The sequence below is a fragment of the Annulohypoxylon truncatum genome, assembly GCF_022578515.1.
Source record: "Annulohypoxylon truncatum strain CBS 140777 unplaced genomic scaffold F4807scaffold_10, whole genome shotgun sequence".
Classification (NCBI taxonomy): domain Eukaryota; kingdom Fungi; phylum Ascomycota; class Sordariomycetes; order Xylariales; family Hypoxylaceae; genus Annulohypoxylon; species Annulohypoxylon truncatum.
In genome coordinates, this window is record NW_025953796.1 from 451,277 (window position 1) to 473,861 (window position 22,585).

Consider the following 22,585-nt stretch of genomic DNA (forward strand, 5'->3'; position numbering starts at 1 on the left):
AGGTCCTTCGTTATTTAGACTCCAATATCTTCATTGAAATATAAGTATAATTATGGCAACTCCTCTAGAAACCGTCGAGTCCTTCGTGGAAGGCGCACCGCCTGGCGAGGTATGTATAACGAGACCTTATAAACAATTTATAGGGGTTGGATCGCGAGCTGACTTATAGATGCAACACAGCTAGCAGATGTAATCAACGGTACAAGACTAGCCCAGCCAACCACTCATTATACAAGTGAAGAAGATGATTCTAATATCATGTTTCCTTCATAGACATCAAAGCCCTAACCATCAACGAGCCCGACATCGTCTCCCAGCTAGGCCCGGCCTTCGAGAAGTACAACGAAGAGCAGTTCGTCACCGCCAAACTGCCCGGAAGCAGCCAGCAGGTCATCATCAGCTCGCACAGTTCACTGGGCGGCGGACGATACTTCGACGTCGAGAGCTCTTCGAGCTTCGCCTTCGACCACGCTACCCAGAAGGCGAGCGGCGTGCAAAGCTACGCGTTGGAAGGCACTCAGGCAGACTTGGTGTATGAAAGACCCACCTTGACTTTATTATGGGGGGAGAGGAGGGACAGGAATGGTCTACGTAAAGAGCCGGGCTGATAACCAGTGTCGCAGGAAATCGACGTTGAAGAGCCTGTCGACGTACGTCAAGGAGCATTTCCCGAACGCATCGTACGGCGCCTATCCCATCGAGAACGACTCCAAAGTGGCCGTCATAATCGTGGCCAACAAATATAGCCCGAATAACTTCTGGTAGGAACAGCATCCGATATCCAGGAATAGACTAAGGGGGGGGAGCCCACTAACCCGTAGATAGGAACGGACGATGGCGTTCCCTCTACATCTTCGACCCGGCCTCCAGCAGTCTCGGAGGCAGCATCAAGGTCGACGTGCACTACTACGAGGACGGGAACGTGCGGTTATTAACCAACAAGCCCATCTCCGGCTCCGTCTCGTCAGGCACGGGTGCGGGAATTGCCAAGGATATCGCCGCGGCGGAGAGGAAGTACCAGGAAGAGCTCAACAAAGGATTCACGAGCCTAAGCGAAGGTGCGTTCAAGGGTCTGCGAAGACAACTTCCCGTGACGAGGCAGAAGATCGAATGGGACAAAGTCGCCAGCTACCGGGTGGGCCAGGACATCGGAGGCGGTAGCTCGAGAAGATAGGGTCGAGGGAGAGCTTTGATAGACGTTGTTTCGTGATGTACCTGGTGCCGAGTCGACTTCGATACGGATATGGGCGTTTCAGTTGCTTGGCCATTTTAGAGGAGCAGACACCAAGGAGAGCGAGATTCTAGTAAAATGAGGAATAGAGATAGCAAGCGAGTTCGTAATCGGAAAAATACCGCCTGCTACGCCTAGTGAAAGTCTAGTGGATTATAGTCATCATCTCCGTCGACACACGTACATGTACACATACAAGACCGCCTTATTTGTTGATATATATAATCTACCATGCGTCGTATGCAAAGCCCAAACATGCCACGATATCCAAAAGCCCATGCTTAGACCTCATAAAATCACACAGTTGCACGGCGAGACCCTACCTCCTTACCATCGTATACGCTAAACAAACTCCCTCCCAAAAGGAAGCCAAACAAAACGTAAAAAGGAAGAAAAAGAATCACGGCAACCTAATCCGCCCCTCCTCCAACCCAATCGAATCCACCAACTGCACGCGCCCAGGCCTTATAAACGTCAAGCGCTCGACGCCCGGCCCGCCCAACGTCCGACTAAACACGTACTCCTGGCCGATAATCAGCGCGGCGAAGTACGCGAGGGCCGCGCAGCCCGTGAACGCGAACGCGGGCTCGAAGTACGAGGGCAGGGCGTAATAGGCGAGGGCTTCGACGCGCCAGCACGGCGGCCGGACGTGGGCGAACAGGTGCGCGGCGGTGCCGTGGGGCGGGCGCGAGAAGTACGGCAGGGCCAGGGTACAGGCGAGCTGGAAGCAGGCGCGCACGGGCAGCGAGTCGATGTTGCGGATGGCGCGCGGCGGGTCCGGGTCCAGGCGCGTCTTCGCCGGCGTGTAGGGCAGCACGAGCATGTAGTACGTGGCGAGGACGCGCGCGATGCCGAGGAAGAGGTAAGGGCCTGAGGGGATGCCGTCGGTCGAGTCCTCGGCGGCGCTGGACATGAAGCTTGTGAACATGCGCAGCGTGCAGTAGACTAGCCCGATGTAGGCGGGCACGCGGGTGCGGAGGATGTGCGAGAGCTCTACGGTTAGGGAGATGGTGGGGAAGAAGCTGGGGGTTGTGTTAATACGAATGTTGGAAGTAAGGAGGTAAGGTAGGTAAGTAGGGTGGAAAGTAGGGGAGGACGAACATCATATCTGCTATCATCAACGGGATGCCCAGCACCTCCCCTTCGTGCGGGGGAGTGTCGGCGCTAATGAGCCAGCATATCCTTATTACTACGAAGGAGATGGCTGAGAGGACGCAGAGCCTAGGACGATGAGTTGAGTGGTGATACTATGCATTTTGATCAGGTGTAGTTACCATTGCGCGTATACCGCTGTATGCTTGGTGAGTAACGAGGTTCAACTTATAAAAAGCTCATCGTAGGCCGGAAGACTCACTTGCGTTTAGTAATCGGGCATCCTTCCAGATGTTGGAAAACACGTTCGTCTTTACGCTAGCAGGCCAATCAGGCCAACTCAACGGCATGACTATAAGTCGTGCTCAACCCAAATCTCAATGGAAAATAGGTATAGTTATTCACCACATCCGTTCTTTGATATGCTCATATGTTCTTAACAATGACGAATGATGAGAAGCTGGGATTCGTAAAGTAGGGCTGAGATTCACTGGACATCTGAAGGATTCTGAGGCTGTGTCGCACCTGAGACTGCGCCGCTGAAGCTAACCGTTCATATCTGAAACCCCCTGGAAGTGATCTGTCGTCTGGTTGGCTGGCGAATCTAGATATAGATGTAAGCAGCCACATTTTAGGCAAGCTAAGAAACTTGACTGTAGGATGGAGCCTATAAGTCCTAGAAGCCCATAGCGATGATCGTCGTCCTTTCAGGTTGCGGCGGCTTGTAAGCATCATTCAGAATCGACCAATTACTGTTACGAAATCTATCAATCTGTCTTAGACGTGGGGCAACATGCCAAACCAACAACTTTATGAACCCATAGGACCAGAGGCTATACGTTTACTCTTGATTGCGCCGGGTTTTGCGTCTGAGACAATCAATTGTACCTTTATCGTCGTCGAGGATAGGAATAATGCGCCAGAGTATGATGCGATCTCTTATGTATGGGGCACCGAAGTATCCGACGAGCCCATCATGTGCAATGGACATGGGGTGACAGTCGCAAAAAACTTGATCAAGGCGATGAGATATCTTCGTCCTCTCCCGAACTGGGATTCGGTTATTACTTGGCCAAAAGACCATCAACTCCACTCGAGTCGCAATGCCTGGGGCTCGTTCGCTACCAATCGGCAAGAAGAACAAGAGCATTCTGTCTCCCAGCAAGAAAGGCCTATTTGGATTGATGCTCTTTGTATCAATCAAGAGGACATGGCTGAGAAGGAGAACCAGGTCAAGCGGATGCACGAGATCTATGCAGACGCTGTTACGGTTAAGATATGGCTGGGAGAGGCAAACGACACCTATAGGGCTGACTCCACACGTCTGAGGGCATTAAGACCGAAGGGGTTACCCGCGCTAACACATCAAGTTCACATTGGACAGTACGGGAAAACGCCGGTCGTCCTCGCATTTATCGCCCAAGCATTGAGAAATGTTGATGCCGGTAGAGATTACCTTACGGTATCGAGAGCAGATACGGACACAGCATACCGAAATCTCGTACATGGTTTTCCCAGCTCGGACGCTCCTGAATGGCAAGTCCTCCACGATTTTTTTGTTAATCCGTGGTTCGAGCGCATATGGGTTGTCCAAGAAGTCGTCCACGCCAAGCGAGCTGTCGCTATTCTAGGGGACTGGCAGATCGAGTGGGAGGCTTTAGGGAAAGCTGCAACATGGTTCCAGGCGCACGGCTTCGCCTTACCCGCTGACATCCAGTTTCACGGAGATAAGAGAGATCTTCTGCCAGTTTCTAAGGTTGCCGCGATATGGTCCATGACGGGAAATAGACGCCCCTTACTTCGAATGCTGCGGGAGCTTCGAGGACGAAAAGCGACGCTCAAAGTGGATAAGGTATACGCGGCCTATAGCTTGGCAGAAGAGACTGTCTATATTCGTGACAATAATCAGAAATTTGATCCGTTGATCGAGCCAACGTACGATCCAAAGCGAGTTGACGAGGTGTATCCGAATGTAATACGCTTCCTAATAATATATCATGGGAATCTCGCAGCACTATCTCACGCAGGCGGAATCCAAGGCGTGAAAATATCCGGTTGTCCATCATGGGTGCCAGACTGGAATCAACCGAAAATATCTACTGAATTGGTCAACGATAACCGAAACGAGTCGCCTTATAACGCCAATGGCGATGAGTTTCTATCAATGGGAGCCTCTATAGACCCATCATGTCTTTCTGTGGAGGGGATCAGGGTTTCCGGTGGCTTAATAAGAGCGTATGGGGACAAACTTATTAGCTATGGGTTCCGGCATACATCATACAAAGAAGAGCATGATTTTGTAAAATCGGCGTGGAACCTGGTGGCACACCTGGCCAGTGGTAGTACGTCAGGAGACGATAATCTGGAAATGTACCAGCCCGAAAACATACCTCATACTTTCGTCTCAACGCTTAGCGCAGGTCTCAGCGAGACAAAGCAGCCTATCGACGAGGATCCAAAATTTCTTGACGACGCGGCAGACTGGTTGATTCAACAGTTCGGAGGCCAGATCCCGGTCTCGGGCATTGGCAAAAAATGGAGATTGCCAACTGCCATTTGGAACTATTCAAGTTCAGGCCGGTTCCGTGAGGCTTTCACACGGGCTTGTTTGCATAGACGATTTTTCGTCACAGCAGGGAGTTTAATGGGAATAGGCCCTGAAACGATGGAAAGGAGTGATATAATAGTTATTTTATTCGGCGGGAAGGTCCCGTATGTGGTAAGGGAGCTCGGCGAGGGCAAGTATTCGTTCATCGGGGAGTGTTACGTGCCGGGCTTGATGACCGGGGAAGCAGTCGAGCAGTGGAAGAAGAGTACGCGCAGGGCGGAATTCTTCAACCTCGTGTAGTAACATTTGATCTCTTCTGTGACTGGCACTTGAGCACATGGGCACATGTGTGTGCTCAGTGTCCCCGCTCTTCGTATTCGTTCAAGCACGTTATCCTACATAAGTCTCCGAACGCCTTGAATTGGGGTATCACGTCCCTGAGCACGGTAGTTTTGGCCGCCCTCGCGTACCTGTTCATCACTCAGTACCCCAGGTTAAGGGGCCGCTATTTCTAGTCGATATGACAGGCGAGACTCATTCATAGCATAGGTATGGACTGCAAGCTCTCCGATACGGAGTAATTAGGATCTTAAAACATTAATTGCCCTGGTGATCATAGGGACGGACCGCTGGTTCCAATTAAAACTCCGAATCTCCGCATTATGACGACGACCTGCCGACAGTGACTAAAGGATCTCCAAGACGGCAAGATTCCTCGTACGCCATAAGTGGAAGGGCAGTCCGGAACGTTCGGTCTCGACCTTGCAGCCTTGCTGATTGATCTCTAGAGATCCATGATAAACCCATAGATATTAGCGGCACGGAAGGATGAGATAGAATTAGGTAGAAGCGGAGGAAGAACGGCAAGATTCCGGACCCTAGCACTTACATATCTAGTTTCAAATGCACATAAGCAGATAAGCAGTTATGTGCCAATGCGGGGACTTGACTTACATAAGGTAAAACGTCTCGATCTTATCTGAACCCTGTATCAGGTGGAAGTGGAAGTCTCCAATCAAATGGTATAATGGCATATTGCATAAAGTTGTGCTTTCGTATGGCAGCAGCGAATCAGGTACCGACCTACCATCCGGGTTTAGAGAAGTACAACCGACCAACCGAGGCGTGCATAACCTACGACTATACACAATACCAAAGTAGGTAATCGTATAGAGAATGCTAGGGTAGATGTTCATGTAAGGGTCCACTGGGCGGATTGGAGGAATTGTCCTGTAAAAAAATAAAAATACGTACACTAAAAAAAACGAGGTGAGCTAACTGTTGATCCCCACAGCGGTTTGATAAATTGATATAGGTAGTCTCTGATTGGCTCAAATGGCATCCATAGGATTCGGATTACCGTACCCTCCGCTGACCGCTAGCTCCCTAAATTTTCTAGGGGACAGAAGCCATTCGAAGTTTAAGAAATCAAATCACCAAATGCAATTGACTAGCTCCATCTCACCTTCTTATCCATCCTACTTATCCTTCCTTAACCCCAACTGTCCTCTTTACTCCTCCCTCAACCCCCGATCAATCTCCGTGCCGACTGCGCTTGTGTCCGAATCTACACCTGTACATCTTTCTTGACTTCGAGCGATCGATACCCTTAGATTTGTTTCGAGGAAAACAACAAAGTCAACAAAATGGCAGAGTTGAAGGAGCTTACCTACCAGGATATTGCTGAGCACAACACCAAGAAGGATCTTTATATCGTTGTGCACGACAAGATCTACGATACCACCAAGTTCATTGATGAACATCCGTAAGTGCTACATTACTATTTTCCACGTTATGCGATTTCAATTTCAATCGACGTCGCAATTGTGTTCGTTCTTGTGGATCAATTTCGCGGTGTGGCCCGGGCTTTTGTGCCTACGTGTACAAATGTCAGCTAACATCCTTCGTCCACACAGCGGTGGTGAAGAAGTCCTATTAGATGTTGGTGGCCAAGACGCGACAGAGGCTTTCGAGGACGTCGGCCACAGTGACGAAGCCCGAGAAACCCTCGAGCAACTCCTTGTCGGTACCCTAAAGCGAAAGGTAAGAATTCCCGTCTCCCGATGTCTTTAATCTACCCTTCCCCAATCATACTCCGGTATGCTAACGGACCTTTAATCCAGCCTGGTGACCCTCAACCCAAGGCTCAACAGCCCTCCCTTGCCCCAGCTGCCAACACAAGCTCGGCCGGCTACGGAACCGCCCTGTACGCTGTCATCTTCATCGGTGGACTGGTCGCTTTCGGTGCCTACCAGTACCTACAGGCCCAAGAAGGAAAGGAGGCCTAAGTGGCTGACTCTTCTTGGACGAGGTTGTTGGGGGAGTAAGGAGTGTGTACTAGTGGGTCGAGCGACGAGTTGATGGATGCCTTTACGGTAGCATATCTATCCTCGATGCTTAATAGATCTGGTTTGGTTCTTACCTATTTCTCGGTGGTGTCTTATCAGGCTATTTGGTGTATGACTACCAGGAGTCCGATGAGAATATGATTGTGTTACTGGCAGAGTTGATGGACCAAAGAGCCTAGAGGGATTGGATGGCGGTTACTTAAGTACAGGCATTTTTAATAAACCCGATGAACGCTATGAAGTACTTGTTGCGAAATGGTGATCTCATGTCAATCTGGTGCTAGATAAATTCAAGAATTGCCGACATCCAGTAATGTCAGAGTGATTACATATTACCTTTAATATCCTATTTCTATTAAAAATGCGATTCATGCTTCGATTTCGTCACAATATGGCCATTTAAAGGTTACAACATATTCTACATAGTAGTTTCTCAACATCAACGCGCAACCAACCAACCAACCAACCCACTCACTCAATTACTTGCAGCCCTTCGCAGAATCAAATCGTATCACCCATCTTCAAACCATTTCCCTCTGAGGCAATTATGAAATGCAAGTTTTATCTTGTTCCTCAAGGATGCATCTGGGTTATCGGCCCCATCCGATCCGCACTCGATTGCCAAATTAGGTAAAGGAAATGAGAAAGCATCGAAAGACATCGTTCAATGCTGACACTTCCTAATACAGAACTAGAGCTGGCCTCAATTGTCCTAATTGTACCTAGGTATTAGCCTGGGACCCGAGTGTATGTCAATTGAAAAGAACCTAACGTCAAGTTAATTGGACCTCACTAAAAGGGCCGCTAGCCCATTTCACGCTAAAGACCCACGAACACCTTCAATTTTTAGCGTTTTAAGCCATATGTTACTATAAGCCACACTTCTTCAAAGATACAACAGTACTTAGATACATAGATACCAAATACCTGGGGTACTCCACTTATTGGGCTAACCTTAAAAGATTACATAACACATGCAATCAATTGACACCTCTCAGCCTTGTTTCGCATTCATACTTTCACTTTCTTTCTTTATCCATCCATCCATTGATGAGGTTGGCATCAAACAACAAAACATCTCGCCATCCCACAACAAGGACCTAAGGAACTCACCCGACTGAATCAATCATTCAACCATCATGTCTCCCAAAAAACCCGCCGGCGGCTCGACGAAGGCGTCGGCCCTTTCGCCATCCCCGTCTAAGGTGACCAAGTCCGATGGCGCGGCTTCGAAGCGTCAGAAGCGCGACGGAATCGCAGCCAACAACGCCTCGGCCACCCCTGCCGCAGCAGCCGCCGCCGCCGCCTCCCAGGACTACGGCTCGCACATCATCACGCAGCTCACGTACGCGGTCGACTTCCTCAAGTCGAAGGGCACGCCGAAGACGCTGCAGGAGATCATGGACCACCTGACCCTCCAGCACTATCCGGAACACGTGCAGAAGTTCTTCGCGACGACCATGCAGCGCCACTCGCGCATGCAGTACCGCCCGGACCCGAAGGCCAAGTCGCTGCCCGAGTCGGAGCAGTGGCGCGCCGGCACCTACGAGTTCAAGCCGATGCTGCCGGGCGTCACGTCCAAGGTGACGCTGCTCGAGTACCTGCAGAGCAAGACGGACGCCTCGGCCACCGAAGTCAAGGCGATCAAGGACGGGTGGCCGAACTGCGACGAAGCGCTCATGGAGCTCGAGGCCGAGCACAAGATCCTGACGGTTCGAACCAAGAAGGAACAGACGCACAGATTCGTCTGGCTCGACAACCCGGCTCTGCATCATAAGGTAGATGACGAGTTCCGCGCGATGTGGTTTAAGGAGCCGCTGCCGTCCGTCGAAGAGATGCCCCGAAAGCTTAAGGCGCTTGGTCAGAAGGCGACTAGCGGTGGCACGAAGGCCAACGCGAATGCCGGTCAGAAGGCCCCGCCCAAGCGCAAGAAGGCTTCGCGCGTGCAGAAGAAGTTCGAGAACGAACATATGCGGAGCATCTTCGAACAGCACAAGCGTTAATCGTCTTCTGAGAGATCGCATTCCAGCATAGCATGGGGGGTTCCGAGGCATTGCTGTGGAAGCAAGGTTGCGTTGATATCCGGCCAGGAGTGATTTTCCCACGGCACATTCCTCTTGTGAGACAAGGGGACAAAACTAGCATTATCGGCGTTTTAGGTTGGTCAAAAGAAACGTGGCATTTCGAATTACGAGGTAAAGGCATTGGGCTATAAGATGTCAATGCCCCTACTATAAACTTTGGCAAGCAAAGGGGGGCTCTGGAGAGCAAAACCCTCTCGGCATTGCACCTTAATAAAAGGTATAAGTACAAAACAAAGTTGACTATTATGATGTGACTTAGATTCTGATTTACCCCGTTACTACCGTGGCAGATGAACGCGACGCTTTTTCAAGTCATTTCGTTTTACTCCTTTATCCCTCCTTCTCTCATGACTTGCTCTCCCTGTTGTTCACAGGAAAGTTCCATATGTTATCCAGGCTAAGCAGTCCGGTCGAAGCAAAAGGTGACTTCAAATTATAGCCCAAAACCAATAAACGAACGAAAAAGATTCGTACAAAGTAATGTAAGTCCGATTATGAAGAATTGCATATGCTAACTTGTGGTATCCATACTAAGCGATCCAATCCCTTTACCCTCTTATCCCAAGGTTTCTGAGCCGCTCCTTGCCCTAGGCAGGTAGCTAGGTATGACCTGATGCTAGATATCCCAAGCCTGTTTCTTGACTACCAAGATAGGCACCCTATATGTTGACCATCCCCTCTCAAGAGATCCAACCTCCCTGCTAGACCATCTCCAGTATCTTTCGAAGTCGACGATATGCTCCACAGATCCATACATACATATTACACCCCACCAGCCCTCCACGCCGCCTCGCCAACATTCTCTCCTCCCAGACCTCACCTCCCCTATATATCCCTACCTACACAACCGACGACCCTCCCCGCCCACCCCCCTCCTCATAAAATCTCTCGCGCGCGCGCACGCCCCCCTCCCCGGCCGTTCCTCCCCCTTCCCCTTCCCCTATCCCCGTCTCCGCATCCCCCACCCCGACACCATCCCTAAACCCCCTCCCAGCACCTATCCGTGCGAAAACATCAAGCAGAAACCCCACGCTCTGCGCCCCGCCGATCACGTACCGGTCGTTCACGACGAAAGTCGGCACCGCGCGCACGGAGAGCCCGGGCCGCTCGCGCGCGTCCGCGGACAGCGCTTCTATGGCGCGGTCCCAGGATGGGTCTTCGAGGAGGGCGTGGACGGTGGAGGGGGTTAGGTCGAGGTTGGCGTGGTTGGCGTGGTTGGGGAGGGGAAAGTTGGGAAAGTTGGGAGAGGAGGAGGAGGAGAAGAGAGAGGTGAGGAAGGATGGCGAGGATATATCCGCGCTGGTCTCGTGGTGCGCGTGCAGGAGCGCGGAGAGCATGCGCAGTTGCAGCGCCGGGCCGCGCCGCAGCGGTTCTGAAGAGGAAGAGGACGAGTGGATCCCGTTGGGCCCGGCCCCGCTTCCCGGCGCCGGTGCTGGAGGAGGCGGCGACGACTGGTTCTGTCCCACATTGCGATTTCGCGAGGCGAAGGCTGTGCTCCGCGCCGTCGTGGGCGTCGGTTCGAGCGCGTACCGCAGCAGCTTGTGCGCGTCGCGCGTGCTCCCCGTGCGCCCCTCCCAGGTGAAGTCGATGCCGGCCTGCCGGCCCAACTCGCGCCAGTGCTCGGGGCTATGCTTCGGGCTGTTGAGGTACGTCGACTTGTCGTATGCTGGAGGTGGAAAATTTTACGGTCAGTTACGAGTATGTAATTAGCCACGGGGGCTTTTTGGGTGGGTTTTCTTGTTCCTAGCGGGTTCCCACAAAGTTCGACGTTCGAGGAGGTCGGTTCTGGGATACACCTTGAAGTCTAGGGGAGACGGTGGAGTCGCTCTAGGCCGCCAAGACCTGAGGTAAATTGCGGCCTCCCCCGTTGCTAGAACTAGGTACCTGGGTATGACGGTTGGATAGGGTGAACTCACCGCTTCGAGTGGCCAGCGGATCGAGCAGGTACGGCGAGCAAACCACTTCGAAGGTTGCCTCTGGGTGGGTTGCCGTGTAAGTCGCGATGGCGGCGGTCAGGTTCTTGAAGCCGATGTAGCAGTACGGGCAAACCACATCTAAGATGAACTCCACCACAAAGTGTGTCGTCTCTTGCACATCCTCGATTCCAGAGAATGTGTCTTGTCCCTTCGCTCCCGTCTCTTTGGAACCTTGGTCGACAGTGGGTGACAACAGGTCTTGTATGCTTGCCATGTTCTGCGAATCTGGTTGATGGTGACCTAGATAAGTTTCAAGGGGTAAAGGGTAAGGCTCCTAGAAGAGTTGTATATAGGCCCTTAATTCCCCGTGTTACGACGGAGTTCCGTCAACATCAGTAGCCTTTTATGACCATGTGTTAAAACAATAATGGTTTGGTTTTCAACAGCAGATGAGTTGGTGGAGAAGGAATAGGTCGATAACAATAGGGGTAGAAGATTAATCAACGCCCACCGTCCTCGGCTCTTCCAGGGTTTGTAAACAGCTACTTCTTTCAGACAGCGAAGTGAGTTTGCGATCAGTCCAATAGAATCCGGGAAGATACATTTTATTTGGATAGATGGCATCAGTTCAATAGTAGGAGAAATTTTTAGTTCCAGGGTCCTCTTCAGCTCGTATGTGCGGTGCCATACAAGGTGCAGCAGGTGCTTTTGTCACACCAGCAATCCAATGCAATGATCGAATAATCAGAAATGTTTCCTCAAGCGGCTCGGAACTAAGTTCCACGCTTATTTAGACGGCCTGCATGGCGTTTCGTTGTCAAAGATCGAAGATCTCCCGCCAAGAGATGAAAGTAGATTTTAAGGGACCACGAGAGCTTGTGAAGAAACATATTTGCCCCGAGACAGGGGAGATATATTCGAAGTTACCGAGAAATTTCGCATGGTCAATGGTGACGGGAGCGACCGCAGTATCTTGGTTTTAGCTGAGGTGTATCGGCAGCGTCGAGAAAAAAAAATGAGAAAGAAATGTGCGTAGCCCCATATGATCACAAATCAAAAAATCGCGACAAAGTCAAATCCGGGGTGACCATCCACATTTTATCCCCCTTGATCGCTTAGCCGCCGCCAAAATCGTCACAATCGTACGAGAAACTATCCGTCATTGATGATTAAACATTTATTTCCCTTGAACCAAAACCAGCCTCGTGCAGACGTCACCTTGTACAGTTCTACATACTGCATTATGGGCCATGATCAACAGTATAGGAGAAGGAGTCGTTAGCCTAGCCCCGTGCGGTAGCTGAGGTAAGGTATGCAGGAAACAATAGCTATGCAAACTTGCCGGGGCACCTTCATATAAATACTACGTGACGTTGCGATAAAGCATGATACCCCAATTGTTTGTCGCATCCATAAGTGGCTCTTTTTGCCCCTGGCTGCTTCTTAGCGTGAAGATCTCGTCCCGTAGCGGGAGACCGTGGCGATATACATGAGCAGGTGGATATCGTAAGGCCTACAATGTAATCAAACACATTCACGAATTCCTAGTAGTTACCAATTTTCTATAAGCACACTCCACTCTCAAGTTTTGCAAGAATACCATGTTTTCTGTTCTCAATCCAACCGCAAGTTGATTTACTATCTAGACTCTGGCCTCTTATCTCGACTGGCGGTGTCTAGCAGGCACCAAGAAACCCAGGAGAATAGCCCGTCTCTAACGCGTATTGAGGATGAGAATCTTTTTCATCAGAAAGGTTGCCGAAATTTCTCAATTCAGTCTTGATTGCTTCATATCGGCAACAGATCTTTCTGCTGACGCACTATCGGGACATAGCAATTGGGCTGCTTATTGCAAAAAATTCACCGCAAAACGTGATCCCAAATGCAAGTCTGCAGCCATTAGGAGAGAAAACGTATACGTGCGTCCGTAACCCAACTAGTTCCTTTATCCTCATTCCTAGGTAATTTTCCTTTTTTCCCTCCTTCTGCTCCGATTATGCCGCCTGTGCTGTCGTGATATATCGCCGAACCCGACCAGGGTATGTTGAAAGAGGAGGGGAGAATCGAAGTGGGGCCATTTCAACTTTAGTTGAATCCATCAAGGGGCAAGTCAGGCCTTTTATATTATAAAATTCCACTGGTGTTTTGGGTCGGTTACTTTAGGTCGATTAATTGCGAGGTGCACGCCCCGAACTGAGTTGGGCGGGCCCTGAAGCTACCTCGAGGCAGCTGGATACCTGATCTGTGGTCTCCGATGGGGCAAAGAAAAGAAAGAAAAAGAAAAAAACAAGCAAAAAACGCCGTTTGGTGAACCCCCTCCCGAACGCATCGCAAATAATCACTCCTTGCCGTGCCGTTGGGTATTGTGCCTTCCGTAACAAAAGAAAATGCAAGGAACAAATGGAATCATCTATTGGGCGCCTCCGAAAAATCGGGCACCGTACGATGGATCATACTGAGGGTATTGGTACTGACCCTGCTGCGACTGATCCGGCTGCGGGTATTCGTACTGATTCTGCTGCGACTGATCCGGCTGTGGGTAGAAGAATTGACCCTGCTGAGACTGATCGTGCTGCGACTGACCAAACTGGGGTTGGCCAAATAGAAATTGGCTGAGCCCTGAATAAATCTGCTGGTCCGTCGCATATTGTCGGTGCGGTTCGCACGCCGTCTCCGCAAAGGGCGACGGCGCTTCTGACGGTGATGTCGTTGGTGCCGCTTCTGGTGACAATCCCGAAGTCGACAGCGCCATGTTGTCCAGGGGTTCGCCTAAACCGCTCTGGTCGCCATCCTATTGACTAGCCCATAGCGCATCCGGACGAGGCTTCACATCATAAGCAGCTGAGCCAGGATCAGTGCTGGTCGGTCGTCGAATCTGAGCGCCTGCATTGTAATACATCTGACCCATGTTGTTGCTGCCCAAAAAGGACTGCTGATCAGGGTCCGGGTACACATAACTGCTGCCACCAGTGCTGTGAGTCGGTGAGCCCATGTGTGAGGGCGATTGCCATCCCACACTGCCCATATGAGGGCTTCCGCCGGTGCTGCCAGTTCCTGGCTGATGCGATTCAATGCTAGGTTCCAGAGTGGGTGGAGGCGGATAGACCGTAGGATGCGAAGTAGGTCGCATGGTGGCGGCATAGGCCGGGACTGACGTAGGGCTCTGAGATTGCATATCCGTGCGAATATGAACTGGGAGCGACCCATTGCCCACATACGAATAGTCGCTGTTCCGCATCGCATTCGCGGCAGCCAACTCCGCGCTAGGCGAAATAGACAGCTGTCTCTGGCCTGGCGACGGTGTGTTCAGCGGAGATCCGTGGTTCGAAACAGGTTCGCCGTCGCTATGGGCTACCCGACCTGCGTTCGCCGCCGTTCTGCTAGCCTGGGCAGCAGCTAGGGCATTGGCTGTAGCCGCTGCCGCCTCTTCCACTGTGCCAGTGTGCTGATTCCGGTGGCGGGTCAAAGTCGTCTTTCGAGTGAAAGTCTTCTGGCAGTTGGCATACGGGCATTTATACGGTCTCTTACCCGAATGAATGCGTCTGTGCCGAGCCAAGGAGCTACTGTCACTGAATGGCTGACTCGCTGTTAGCATATTTCCTACATATATAGGTGGGTAAGATTAATTCATACCTTGCCACATCGCTCGCACATGTGGGGTTTTTCACCCGTGTGGACTCGTTGATGAACCGTCAACGCTGAGCGTTGAATAAACTGCTTACCACAACCTGCATAGTCACAGACGTGAGGTCGAATTCCGGTGTGGATACGTTCTAAGACCAGGGATTAGCGTTATAATTGTATCTCGTAGGAAAGCAACGTACCATGTCTAGCCAGATCGCTTCGTCGAGCAAACGCCTTGCCACAGTTGCTACAAGGGTAGTTCTTGCTCGGAGGCTGGGGTCGCTGCGCCATCTCGGGCGGCTTGTTGTAGGCCATGGGAAGACCATGGGCCATCGATCCATGAGTGACCGGTGGCATGTTCGGTATCATCATACCAGGAGGCATGCTTGGGTCGGATAGAGGCATCGTTGTCTGCATTGCCGAAGGGGAACCATAAGATCGTCCATTGCTCATCCCATTCAATGCCTCTAAGGGCTGTCCGACGCGGTGGCCTGAGTGATACGAACTCTCCGATCCATGTGGTGAGTTCGAGCGATCCATGGCGGCTGAGGAGAGTTGAGGATGAGGTAAGAGCTGGTGATCCGGAGAGGGACCCGATGCTGCGGCGGCGGCGGCAGCAGCTGCTGCTGCGTCCTTCTTGCCTAGCATATTCGTAATATTCATCACCTCAGACGACGGTGACTTGGACATGTTGACGTGAACAAGCCGACAAGTCCCGGGCGAACAAGCGATATCTATCGCGTTCCGAATTATCGATGGTACCACGTGAAGACCGCACTGCGCGTTCTATGTAGATGTATGTCTTTTTCTTGGTACTCTTTCAATAGAGTTCAACACCCGATAGCACGAGGTCCGTTCGTAAAATCCTGTCCTGTACAGCTAAGATGCTGCGTCGCGTTTAAGAGTAGGCAGATATAACACTATCGTCCTAGTCGTTGGTAGTAGGTAGTCTTGCGGAATATTCCCAGCTCGATACGCGTCAGCTTCTACTTCAATGAGCCTAAATCTGCCGATGTATTGTTCTAAGGTTGTCTGGTTGCCGATGTACCAAGGCAAAGGTTGCGCAAAGATCTTCCGGTATTATTATAGTCGAGTAACGTAATGCGCCAAGGCGTCTCTTTCGGATATGGAGGAAATATCTGCACAGCAGTACAGTCCACGTTGCGACGTCTTTGTTTATAGGTCTCGGTCGGATGTTAAGGAAGATGACAAGGGCGGGGTCGAGGTGTCGCGGCTGTACGCCGTATGAGTCGAGGTTAGGAAGATATGATAAAGGGAGACGGTGGCCAGAAGTCGTGATCCTAAATCATCTATTGGGGCAAAATGTCCGTAATCCTATGGACAAACCAAGTCGAGTCAGCACTCTCGAAAGCAAGCGAATGGACCTGATGAAAATGCAAGGAGATAAGAGCCAAGGCCAGCTTTGTGATATTCATAGGACACAAGGGATGCAGGGTAGTGTTTGTAAACTTCGAGCTTGGTCATAGAGTCAGAGTTGTACCAGAGACATCTGTGATGCAAGATACTTGGAACTCGTAACCGGTAGAAGAACACGACTAACCCATCCCAAGATACCAGATCGATCAAGTAAAAGACGTTGACGAAGATGCGACGCGTGACAAGGACGTGAAAGAGTGCTCAGATCCCAGAGCGGTGGCAGCAACAGGTCGTGCAAACCGGGCAGTGGATATCGAAGCAACAAAAGAAAACGTGTGGTGTGGATCTAGAGCTCGCCGATTAAGAGAGCTGGAATGGGGGCAGCTTGTGATCCCAACATACCTCGAGGAATTATTTAGGGTCCGAGATGGTAATATCGAAGAACGATGTATGGAAAAATAGAGAACGCCTTCACGGAGGGCAATTAGGTTTCCGTACGGTGATCTAGAGAATGAAAGGTTGTTGAAAGAATTAAAAGAAAAAAAAGTATGTGTGACGATGGGAAGGAAAGGAAAATAATATGGAAGGTGTTGAAATGATCAAATTGAAGTATGGTATTTAGGTAAGCGTATGAGTGGTAGGTACGTGGGTACTTGGATTTTAGTAGAGGGTAGAGTGCAGGTAGAGAAGTGCAGGTGTGATTTTGGCGGTGGACAAACCTAGTAACGTAAAAGTGCAGGTGGGTGGGTTGTGCATGCGAGTTGGTAAGGAACAGGAGCATGGACCACCTTAAGTAGGGACGTGTACAAAGTACTAGGAACGAGGTAGAGGGAAAAAATACGTCCGTGACTGCCTTACGTACCTTATGTATGTATTTTGCGTAGTAGTGTACAGTACGCCTGAAAATGCGACTCGAGATAAACGCACGGTATCCGAACTTGAGATGCAGCAGTCCATGCACTCATAGGATCAAGTGTCAGTGATAAAGTCAGGAGTGAGTAGAAAAAAAATTCGCCTGTTTAAATATAGGATTGATGTCAACAAACTTTTCTCCTTTTTCGTTTTTTTTCTCATAACCCTGCCACTGTCAGGTCCAATGAAACCGCATCTCAGTACATAGGGCTACAGCTACATACCTAAGTATCTAAGTATCCTGTGTGCATGCACGTTCGACACGCTAAAGGAAAATTAGGTTCGCACTAGCTATTTCGAGTAACATTCTCTATACTGTGACTCCTTTTTGAAGGAAAGTGCTATTCTTATTTTCGCACTAAGTATTTCGGTATTCTGACATCACGCTATACTACATATTGTCGAAAATTACCGGGAGTTTTCCGTTTATTCCGGTTCAATATATTCGATTATTTTCGAAATTCTATACTAAAATATTCTTTTTATTTTTTTCTACCCGGCAAATATACCTATGCAAAACATTAAACAAATACAGTATGCATAGTTACTTACTTCTATCGTGCCGTTTCTATTTAAGCGTTGAGAACCTGTCTGAGCACTGTTCATCTTGGCATTTACTATGTACTATGTAGAAGGGACAAATATGACCCCAGCAAACGACCCGCAATGCATGCTCCGCTCATATTATCCGCAATATTGACATGATCTCCCCAGACATCCCGTCTTGCATAATGACTCCATTGCAACGAGTGAATGACATTAAGGGTGACTTTTCTATGAAAACTTAGAGAGTCGAGATACGCGTGGAGTTTCAATGTCGACTACGCTTTTGTTGCAGGCGATGTCAAGACGGCAATGCCGTCCATGCATATAATACGCGTTAGGTGCATATGCACTATGCAGCGCCGAAGGAACATTACTGGAAGCATTACACCTAGGTATGCAACATGTACATACATACGTAGTAAGTATACGTATTTGTCATTCGGGAGGTACGGGTCTCGGGAGATTCTCAGTTATTAGATCTTATTGGAAGCATGATGACGAGTGGCAAGCAATAGAAATACCGAAAATTCCAGTTACCTCCCGTCGGGACTGGACTGGCTGGTCTGGGTGGTTTTCAACATCTTAAGTTGTCCAGGTGTTCAAGGGAGGATGTGGGATTTGGGATTTGGCTCGTACCAAAGACATGGTAAGATTTGATGAGACAACAGAATATCCATGCGATTTTACAGTATGGGATGCAATTGCTTGCCTTATTTACTTCAGTCCGGCTTTATGGAAGCACCCCGTTTCCATAAATAGCTGTTTAATAACGATTATGGACAGTGCCAAATTGCTTGTACGAGCATATTTCCATCATAAGAGATGAGGTGAAAACGAAAAAGATGGGTTGGTTATGTAATAAGACAGTAGCTATTCAAGTACCAGGTAGTAGATACATTAGGTATGTAGTGCGCCCAGGTGCCTGCCTCGCGCTTAGGCCGTCCGTTTAACTTTGATTTTTATTTGGTACCGGAATGAAACAGCGCGCCAAACGACCGGACCCGACCCGGTGAGCAAGTACACCTAGCAGACCTGGGCATCACCTACCAACTACCTAAGTGCCATGGTATGGTACGTACATACCGTGTATTGAAATATGCATGCAAGTATTATGCGTTTTACAAGTTGCATACTACTAATTATTTATCAGATATCAATTTTTACTTTTACGTATAAAGCATCAAACATCACCAGCGTCGTATTATTTGATGAATAATGAAAAGATCATAATACATGATCATCCCTCTCTTTTCTTTTCTCCTCGCGGAAAGACGCAGCCAGACCCTGACCCGGTCTCAAGGTTTCTAACTGTCCTAGGTACTTACATGGCATACGCAACGATGTCTCGTAACTCAAGCCCGTATTTTAGGTATGCATCGTGCAATGCTCAAGTTCCCATCTTGAATCAATTCAGAGGAATATATGACAGCGGCATACTCAGCTGAGGGTCGATGCAGCCATCCGCAAGTCATGGCCTCGTGAGGTCGTACATGTTCCTCAGCTATTCAGTCAGAACAGGACACGAAACGATACGAAACCACGTTCTCGACAGTGCGTCCTCTCATGTGGGCTACGACAACTCTTCTGCCGTTGCCCTATGGGCCTATGGGATGGGTGCTTGTGGGGAAAGGGACATGGACTCATCAGCCAACGTACCCCGGCGCATGAGTTTCCTAGACAGGCTTGAAATTGGCCCTATTCCCAATGTGGCAAGATTCTGGAAGATTTCGAGAAACGCAACATGATTATTTTTATTATTACTACGTAGGTGCCTAGTAAAGGCGCTATCCCACTTACTATGTGCCTGTCTCACGCAACCGTCGTGCAACGATGGCGTACATAGGCATATCTAACGACGCCAACAACAGGGTTTGAGTGCGTTGGTAGTCGCAGAGTTATTATCACGGCATGTTGCATCTTCTTCCCTCTTTATTTCAATGTGATAATCTTCGATCTTATGGTGATCATGCTTCATTCCCTCGGCATGGGGGCACGTTTACCTTGGATTGGTTCAGGGAAATGGACCGTTGCTTGATCCGTGACATGGGAATCTCCCGCGCGTTGTCTAGCGGCACCTTCATTTCACAGGCATTACGACAATGACATCAATTCATTTCGAGTCTCGGAGCTAAAAACGTTCTCGAAGCTTTTCCGCATCCTTGATGCCCAGCGCTAACTTACTATGTCAGAGCAACAACAAGAAATATATTGAATACGTGCCATCAATAGGTCACAACCCTGTGGGGAAAGATGGCGGGCCTTGATTATTTCCTGGTTCCTACTCAGAAGCGAACAAGTCCCTGCACTCACAGTTTCTATTCTATTGTTCTAGAACCATACTACTTGTCAGAATGACCTTCGAATGGATTGGCTTGTTCCCGCATATGTATATATGTGCACGAATGACATATCACGTATTTTACAATCAAAGTGAAAATCATGCCGGCTCTTCCATGCTACTTATCACGGCAGTTGTAGGCAAGGTCGTTTATCGAATTAACTCAATCATACATCCTAGTGATGGTTACCAGCTCAGAACGGATATTGGAAAGTTAGGATAGTTACATTATTAATACAAAGACCATAGAAGGCACTTCTGTTAATACTGTTGTTGCCCTATTAAGGACATCATGTGATTCCCCAAAGGGTGGGTGACAAGATTTTTCATGTGGTATTCGGATTACGATTCCTCGTTGAAAATGAAGCTTTAAAGCGTAGTAGCAGCCCATTCCAGGGTGCTTGTAATTTACAAAACATATGATCTTGTGACAAACCAGGTATATACCGGAATGGTCCATGACATCTCAGCATGATACCCTGCCAACAGGACTGATAAAAAAATATCGATGTCAGAAAGGACTCCAACTTTGATCGAAGGAGGAGGATCTTTAGATTAATCGTCCAGCCAGCACTTATCGTGTCGTCAAAAACATTCCAGGAAGAGCACATGATGGTTCGCTTAGGAGCGCTATCGTCGTGCTCTAACTCAAGAAGGTCAAGTACAAAACTCGATGCAAGATTAGTATATGCTTGGAATTGGGTCCAAAATCCAAAGACGAAGAAAAGACGCCAGTGCGTGCCACGTTGCGAGCTGACACATAGAGTTCCTCAAATGACATCTAGTTTAGAAGGTCTCCGGTCCACCTCGAGACGATGCCAGCAACCCAAGCATGGTGTTGTAGTAGGTTTGAGTTGTTGTTCCCACTCGACACGAGAACGTAGACCCTTATATCGGTTTACAGAAACAACTGAAGTAGAACTTCCAACAATAGAAGAACCTAGCTCACCGTAGTCTTCCATTAATCGTCGCCAGATTGTGGTCTACACATCTCGACCTCCACTAACACATCGAACTAAGAGGATCCACCAGAAGGCACCACAAGGCGTAGTCCATGAGTATCTTACGGTACAAGTTCGGATCAGGATATCTACCCGCGGCCCGAGGGCTAATAACTTGACGGCCATGCCGTAAAGGAGTATGAATAGGCGTCAAGCAACTCTATTCGGGAAGCGCGAAATTATTAGATCTCGGCGCAGCCCGAGTTCCAAGTCACAGCGAAGACAATGGAGCTTCAAGATAATGACGACGATACAACACCCGCATTTCCTCCCTTGCTGCCTTAGGTCCAACCAGGAAAACGGCTTCTTCAACTCCCGTTGTAGTGGACACTGGGGGTTAGTAATTAGATGGATGATCAATAAGGGGTGCCGCTAGTTATTTTTACCTGATGACATACATGCGTTCGATACGACCACCACAAGGATCTTTAGCTACAGTTCATATCAACATCTCGTCGTTAGATGAAATCGACATGCTTCATCCTGTACTTTCGATATCACACAAGCAGGAACGGCCACCATTGCAAGTGCCGTTAACGAGGGTAGACTTCAACCTCGAAATCAAGGGTGGCGCATAGTTGAGATCGTCGTTCAAAAATCCTTAAATACCTAGATATGCTACATACCTATCAATTCCAATACATGTCATCTCCACGCTGGAATATCTCGCTACCGTCAGGTCGTCCCTGTCATAGTGATAGAGCCGTCGAGAGTTGTCGTAGCGAGCTCGACACCCTCACCGCTAAATGGCGCTGAGCATTTCCTATTACTTACACTTACAATGTAAAGCGTTCTTGGACGGCGGCCATGAAGGGTCCACTGGTGTATCGTAGATATACAAACCTTGACCTTCTCCATCAGTGCGCATGATAAGTACCAATATGATGTTATCGCAACGACGGAAAAGCGCCCCTGAAAAGATAACTAACGCTAGACATCAACGGCTATCTCCCGTAGTGAAGATCTTAACAAGTTCGTAAGATCGCCAGGTGGCCAGTACGGGTTTACGTACATACATACATACCTACTTACGTATGTATGTATGTATTCCATAACCGCTCAACGAGTTTGGATTGAGAGTTAAGCCCTTGGATTGCTATCGTACAATATGCTCGAAAATGAAGAAATTAAATAGGAAGTGCACGTACCGTATAGTTAAATACTATCGGCGCATATTATTCGATAATATGCAATGCCTGGCAGCTGTCGTCCTTGTTGAAAACTCGGTTGTCGGCCTGTTAACCCCCATTCTGTCAAACCAGGGTCGCCCCCGTCAGCACGGCTCCCGGATCGCCATCCGCGCCCATTCGGACCCCATTTTTGTTGCTACGTATTAATGGTAGTAACGGACCCAGTGCTACCTTGCGTGAACCCAGAACCGGTGAGAGCCCTGGTCTGAAGGTCCCTTGCCTGCCAATGCCACCCCTGGAAACCCTTCTACTGGGTCAACCGACGCTCTGGGACGCAGAAATGCCCGAAGAGAAGAAAGCACGGTTGCCCGGGCGCTTTAATCGTGCGTCGATTCGTCTGCTCTTATACAGAACACAGTTCACAATCTAGTCACTCCG

General features: G+C 49.4%; 7 protein-coding genes across 7 annotated transcripts; 4 read left to right on the top strand and 3 right to left on the bottom strand.

The window, feature by feature from the left end:
• Positions 1-52: 52 nt before the first annotated feature.
• On the top strand, positions 53-1,174 carry F4807DRAFT_458825 (subunits of heterodimeric actin filament capping protein Capz; the record flags this gene model as incomplete). The annotated part of the gene is made up of 5 exons (XM_048001268.1): positions 53-109; positions 181-199; positions 274-532; positions 624-761; positions 826-1,174. 5 exons carry the CDS (start codon positions 53-55, stop codon positions 1,172-1,174), a joined length of 822 nt encoding a protein of 273 aa, XP_047855774.1.
• Positions 1,175-1,396: 222 nt separating this feature from the next.
• F4807DRAFT_29798 (uncharacterized protein) lies at positions 1,397-2,894 on the bottom strand. Its single transcript, XM_047994904.1, has 4 exons — positions 2,586-2,894; positions 2,506-2,521; positions 2,333-2,452; positions 1,397-2,253 (listed from the first exon to the last, which is right to left on the bottom strand). The coding sequence occupies exons 1-4, from the start codon at positions 2,671-2,673 to the stop codon at positions 1,632-1,634; spliced, it is 846 nt and encodes a 281-aa protein (XP_047855775.1). The 5' UTR covers positions 2,674-2,894; the 3' UTR covers positions 1,397-1,631.
• Positions 2,895-3,116: 222 nt separating this feature from the next.
• On the top strand, positions 3,117-5,171 carry F4807DRAFT_458827 (heterokaryon incompatibility protein-domain-containing protein; the record flags this gene model as incomplete). The annotated part of the gene is made up of 1 exon (XM_048001269.1): positions 3,117-5,171. The coding sequence occupies one exon, from the start codon at positions 3,117-3,119 to the stop codon at positions 5,169-5,171; it is 2,055 nt and encodes a 684-aa protein (XP_047855776.1).
• Positions 5,172-6,517: 1,346 nt separating this feature from the next.
• F4807DRAFT_458828 (cytochrome b5) lies at positions 6,518-7,159 on the top strand (the record flags this gene model as incomplete). The annotated part of the gene is made up of 3 exons (XM_048001270.1): positions 6,518-6,636; positions 6,788-6,914; positions 6,995-7,159. 3 exons carry the CDS (start codon positions 6,518-6,520, stop codon positions 7,157-7,159), a joined length of 411 nt encoding a protein of 136 aa, XP_047855777.1.
• A 1,199-nt stretch (positions 7,160-8,358) lies between these two features.
• On the top strand, positions 8,359-9,222 carry F4807DRAFT_458829 (transcription initiation factor IIE, beta subunit; the record flags this gene model as incomplete). The annotated part of the gene is made up of 1 exon (XM_048001271.1): positions 8,359-9,222. One exon carries the CDS (start codon positions 8,359-8,361, stop codon positions 9,220-9,222), a length of 864 nt encoding a protein of 287 aa, XP_047855778.1.
• A 326-nt stretch (positions 9,223-9,548) lies between these two features.
• On the bottom strand, positions 9,549-11,757 carry F4807DRAFT_30108 (uncharacterized protein). Its single transcript, XM_047994937.1, has 2 exons — positions 11,220-11,757; positions 9,549-10,969 (listed from the first exon to the last, which is right to left on the bottom strand). Exons 1-2 carry the CDS (start codon positions 11,491-11,493, stop codon positions 10,143-10,145), a joined length of 1,101 nt encoding a protein of 366 aa, XP_047855779.1. The 5' UTR covers positions 11,494-11,757; the 3' UTR covers positions 9,549-10,142.
• A 2,165-nt stretch (positions 11,758-13,922) lies between these two features.
• F4807DRAFT_30133 (uncharacterized protein) lies at positions 13,923-15,784 on the bottom strand. Its single transcript, XM_047994941.1, has 3 exons — positions 15,044-15,784; positions 14,853-14,992; positions 13,923-14,796 (listed from the first exon to the last, which is right to left on the bottom strand). Exons 1-3 carry the CDS (start codon positions 15,531-15,533, stop codon positions 14,011-14,013), a joined length of 1,416 nt encoding a protein of 471 aa, XP_047855780.1. The 5' UTR covers positions 15,534-15,784; the 3' UTR covers positions 13,923-14,010.
• Between the last annotated feature and the right edge of the window lie 6,801 nt (positions 15,785-22,585).

Excerpts from the sequence above, each read along its gene's own strand:
- F4807DRAFT_29798 (XM_047994904.1), bottom strand. The coding sequence starts at position 2,673 with ATGCCGTTGAGTTGGCCTGATTGGCCTGCTAGCGTAAAGACGAACGTG. Across the intron at positions 2,254-2,332 it reads TTGATGATAGCAGATATGAT|CTTCTTCCCCACCATCTCCC; the intron begins GTTCGTCCTCCC and ends CACAACCCCCAG.
- F4807DRAFT_30108 (XM_047994937.1), bottom strand. The coding sequence starts at position 11,493 with ATGGCAAGCATACAAGACCTGTTGTCACCCACTGTCGACCAAGGTTCC. Across the intron at positions 10,970-11,219 it reads TCCGCTGGCCACTCGAAGCG|CATACGACAAGTCGACGTAC; the intron begins GTGAGTTCACCC and ends TTCCACCTCCAG.
- F4807DRAFT_30133 (XM_047994941.1), bottom strand. The coding sequence starts at position 15,533 with ATGTCCAAGTCACCGTCGTCTGAGGTGATGAATATTACGAATATGCTA. Across the intron at positions 14,993-15,043 it reads AAGCGATCTGGCTAGACATG|AACGTATCCACACCGGAATT; the intron begins GTACGTTGCTTT and ends CCCTGGTCTTAG. Across the intron at positions 14,797-14,852 it reads TGTGCGAGCGATGTGGCAAG|CCATTCAGTGACAGTAGCTC; the intron begins GTATGAATTAAT and ends ACAGCGAGTCAG.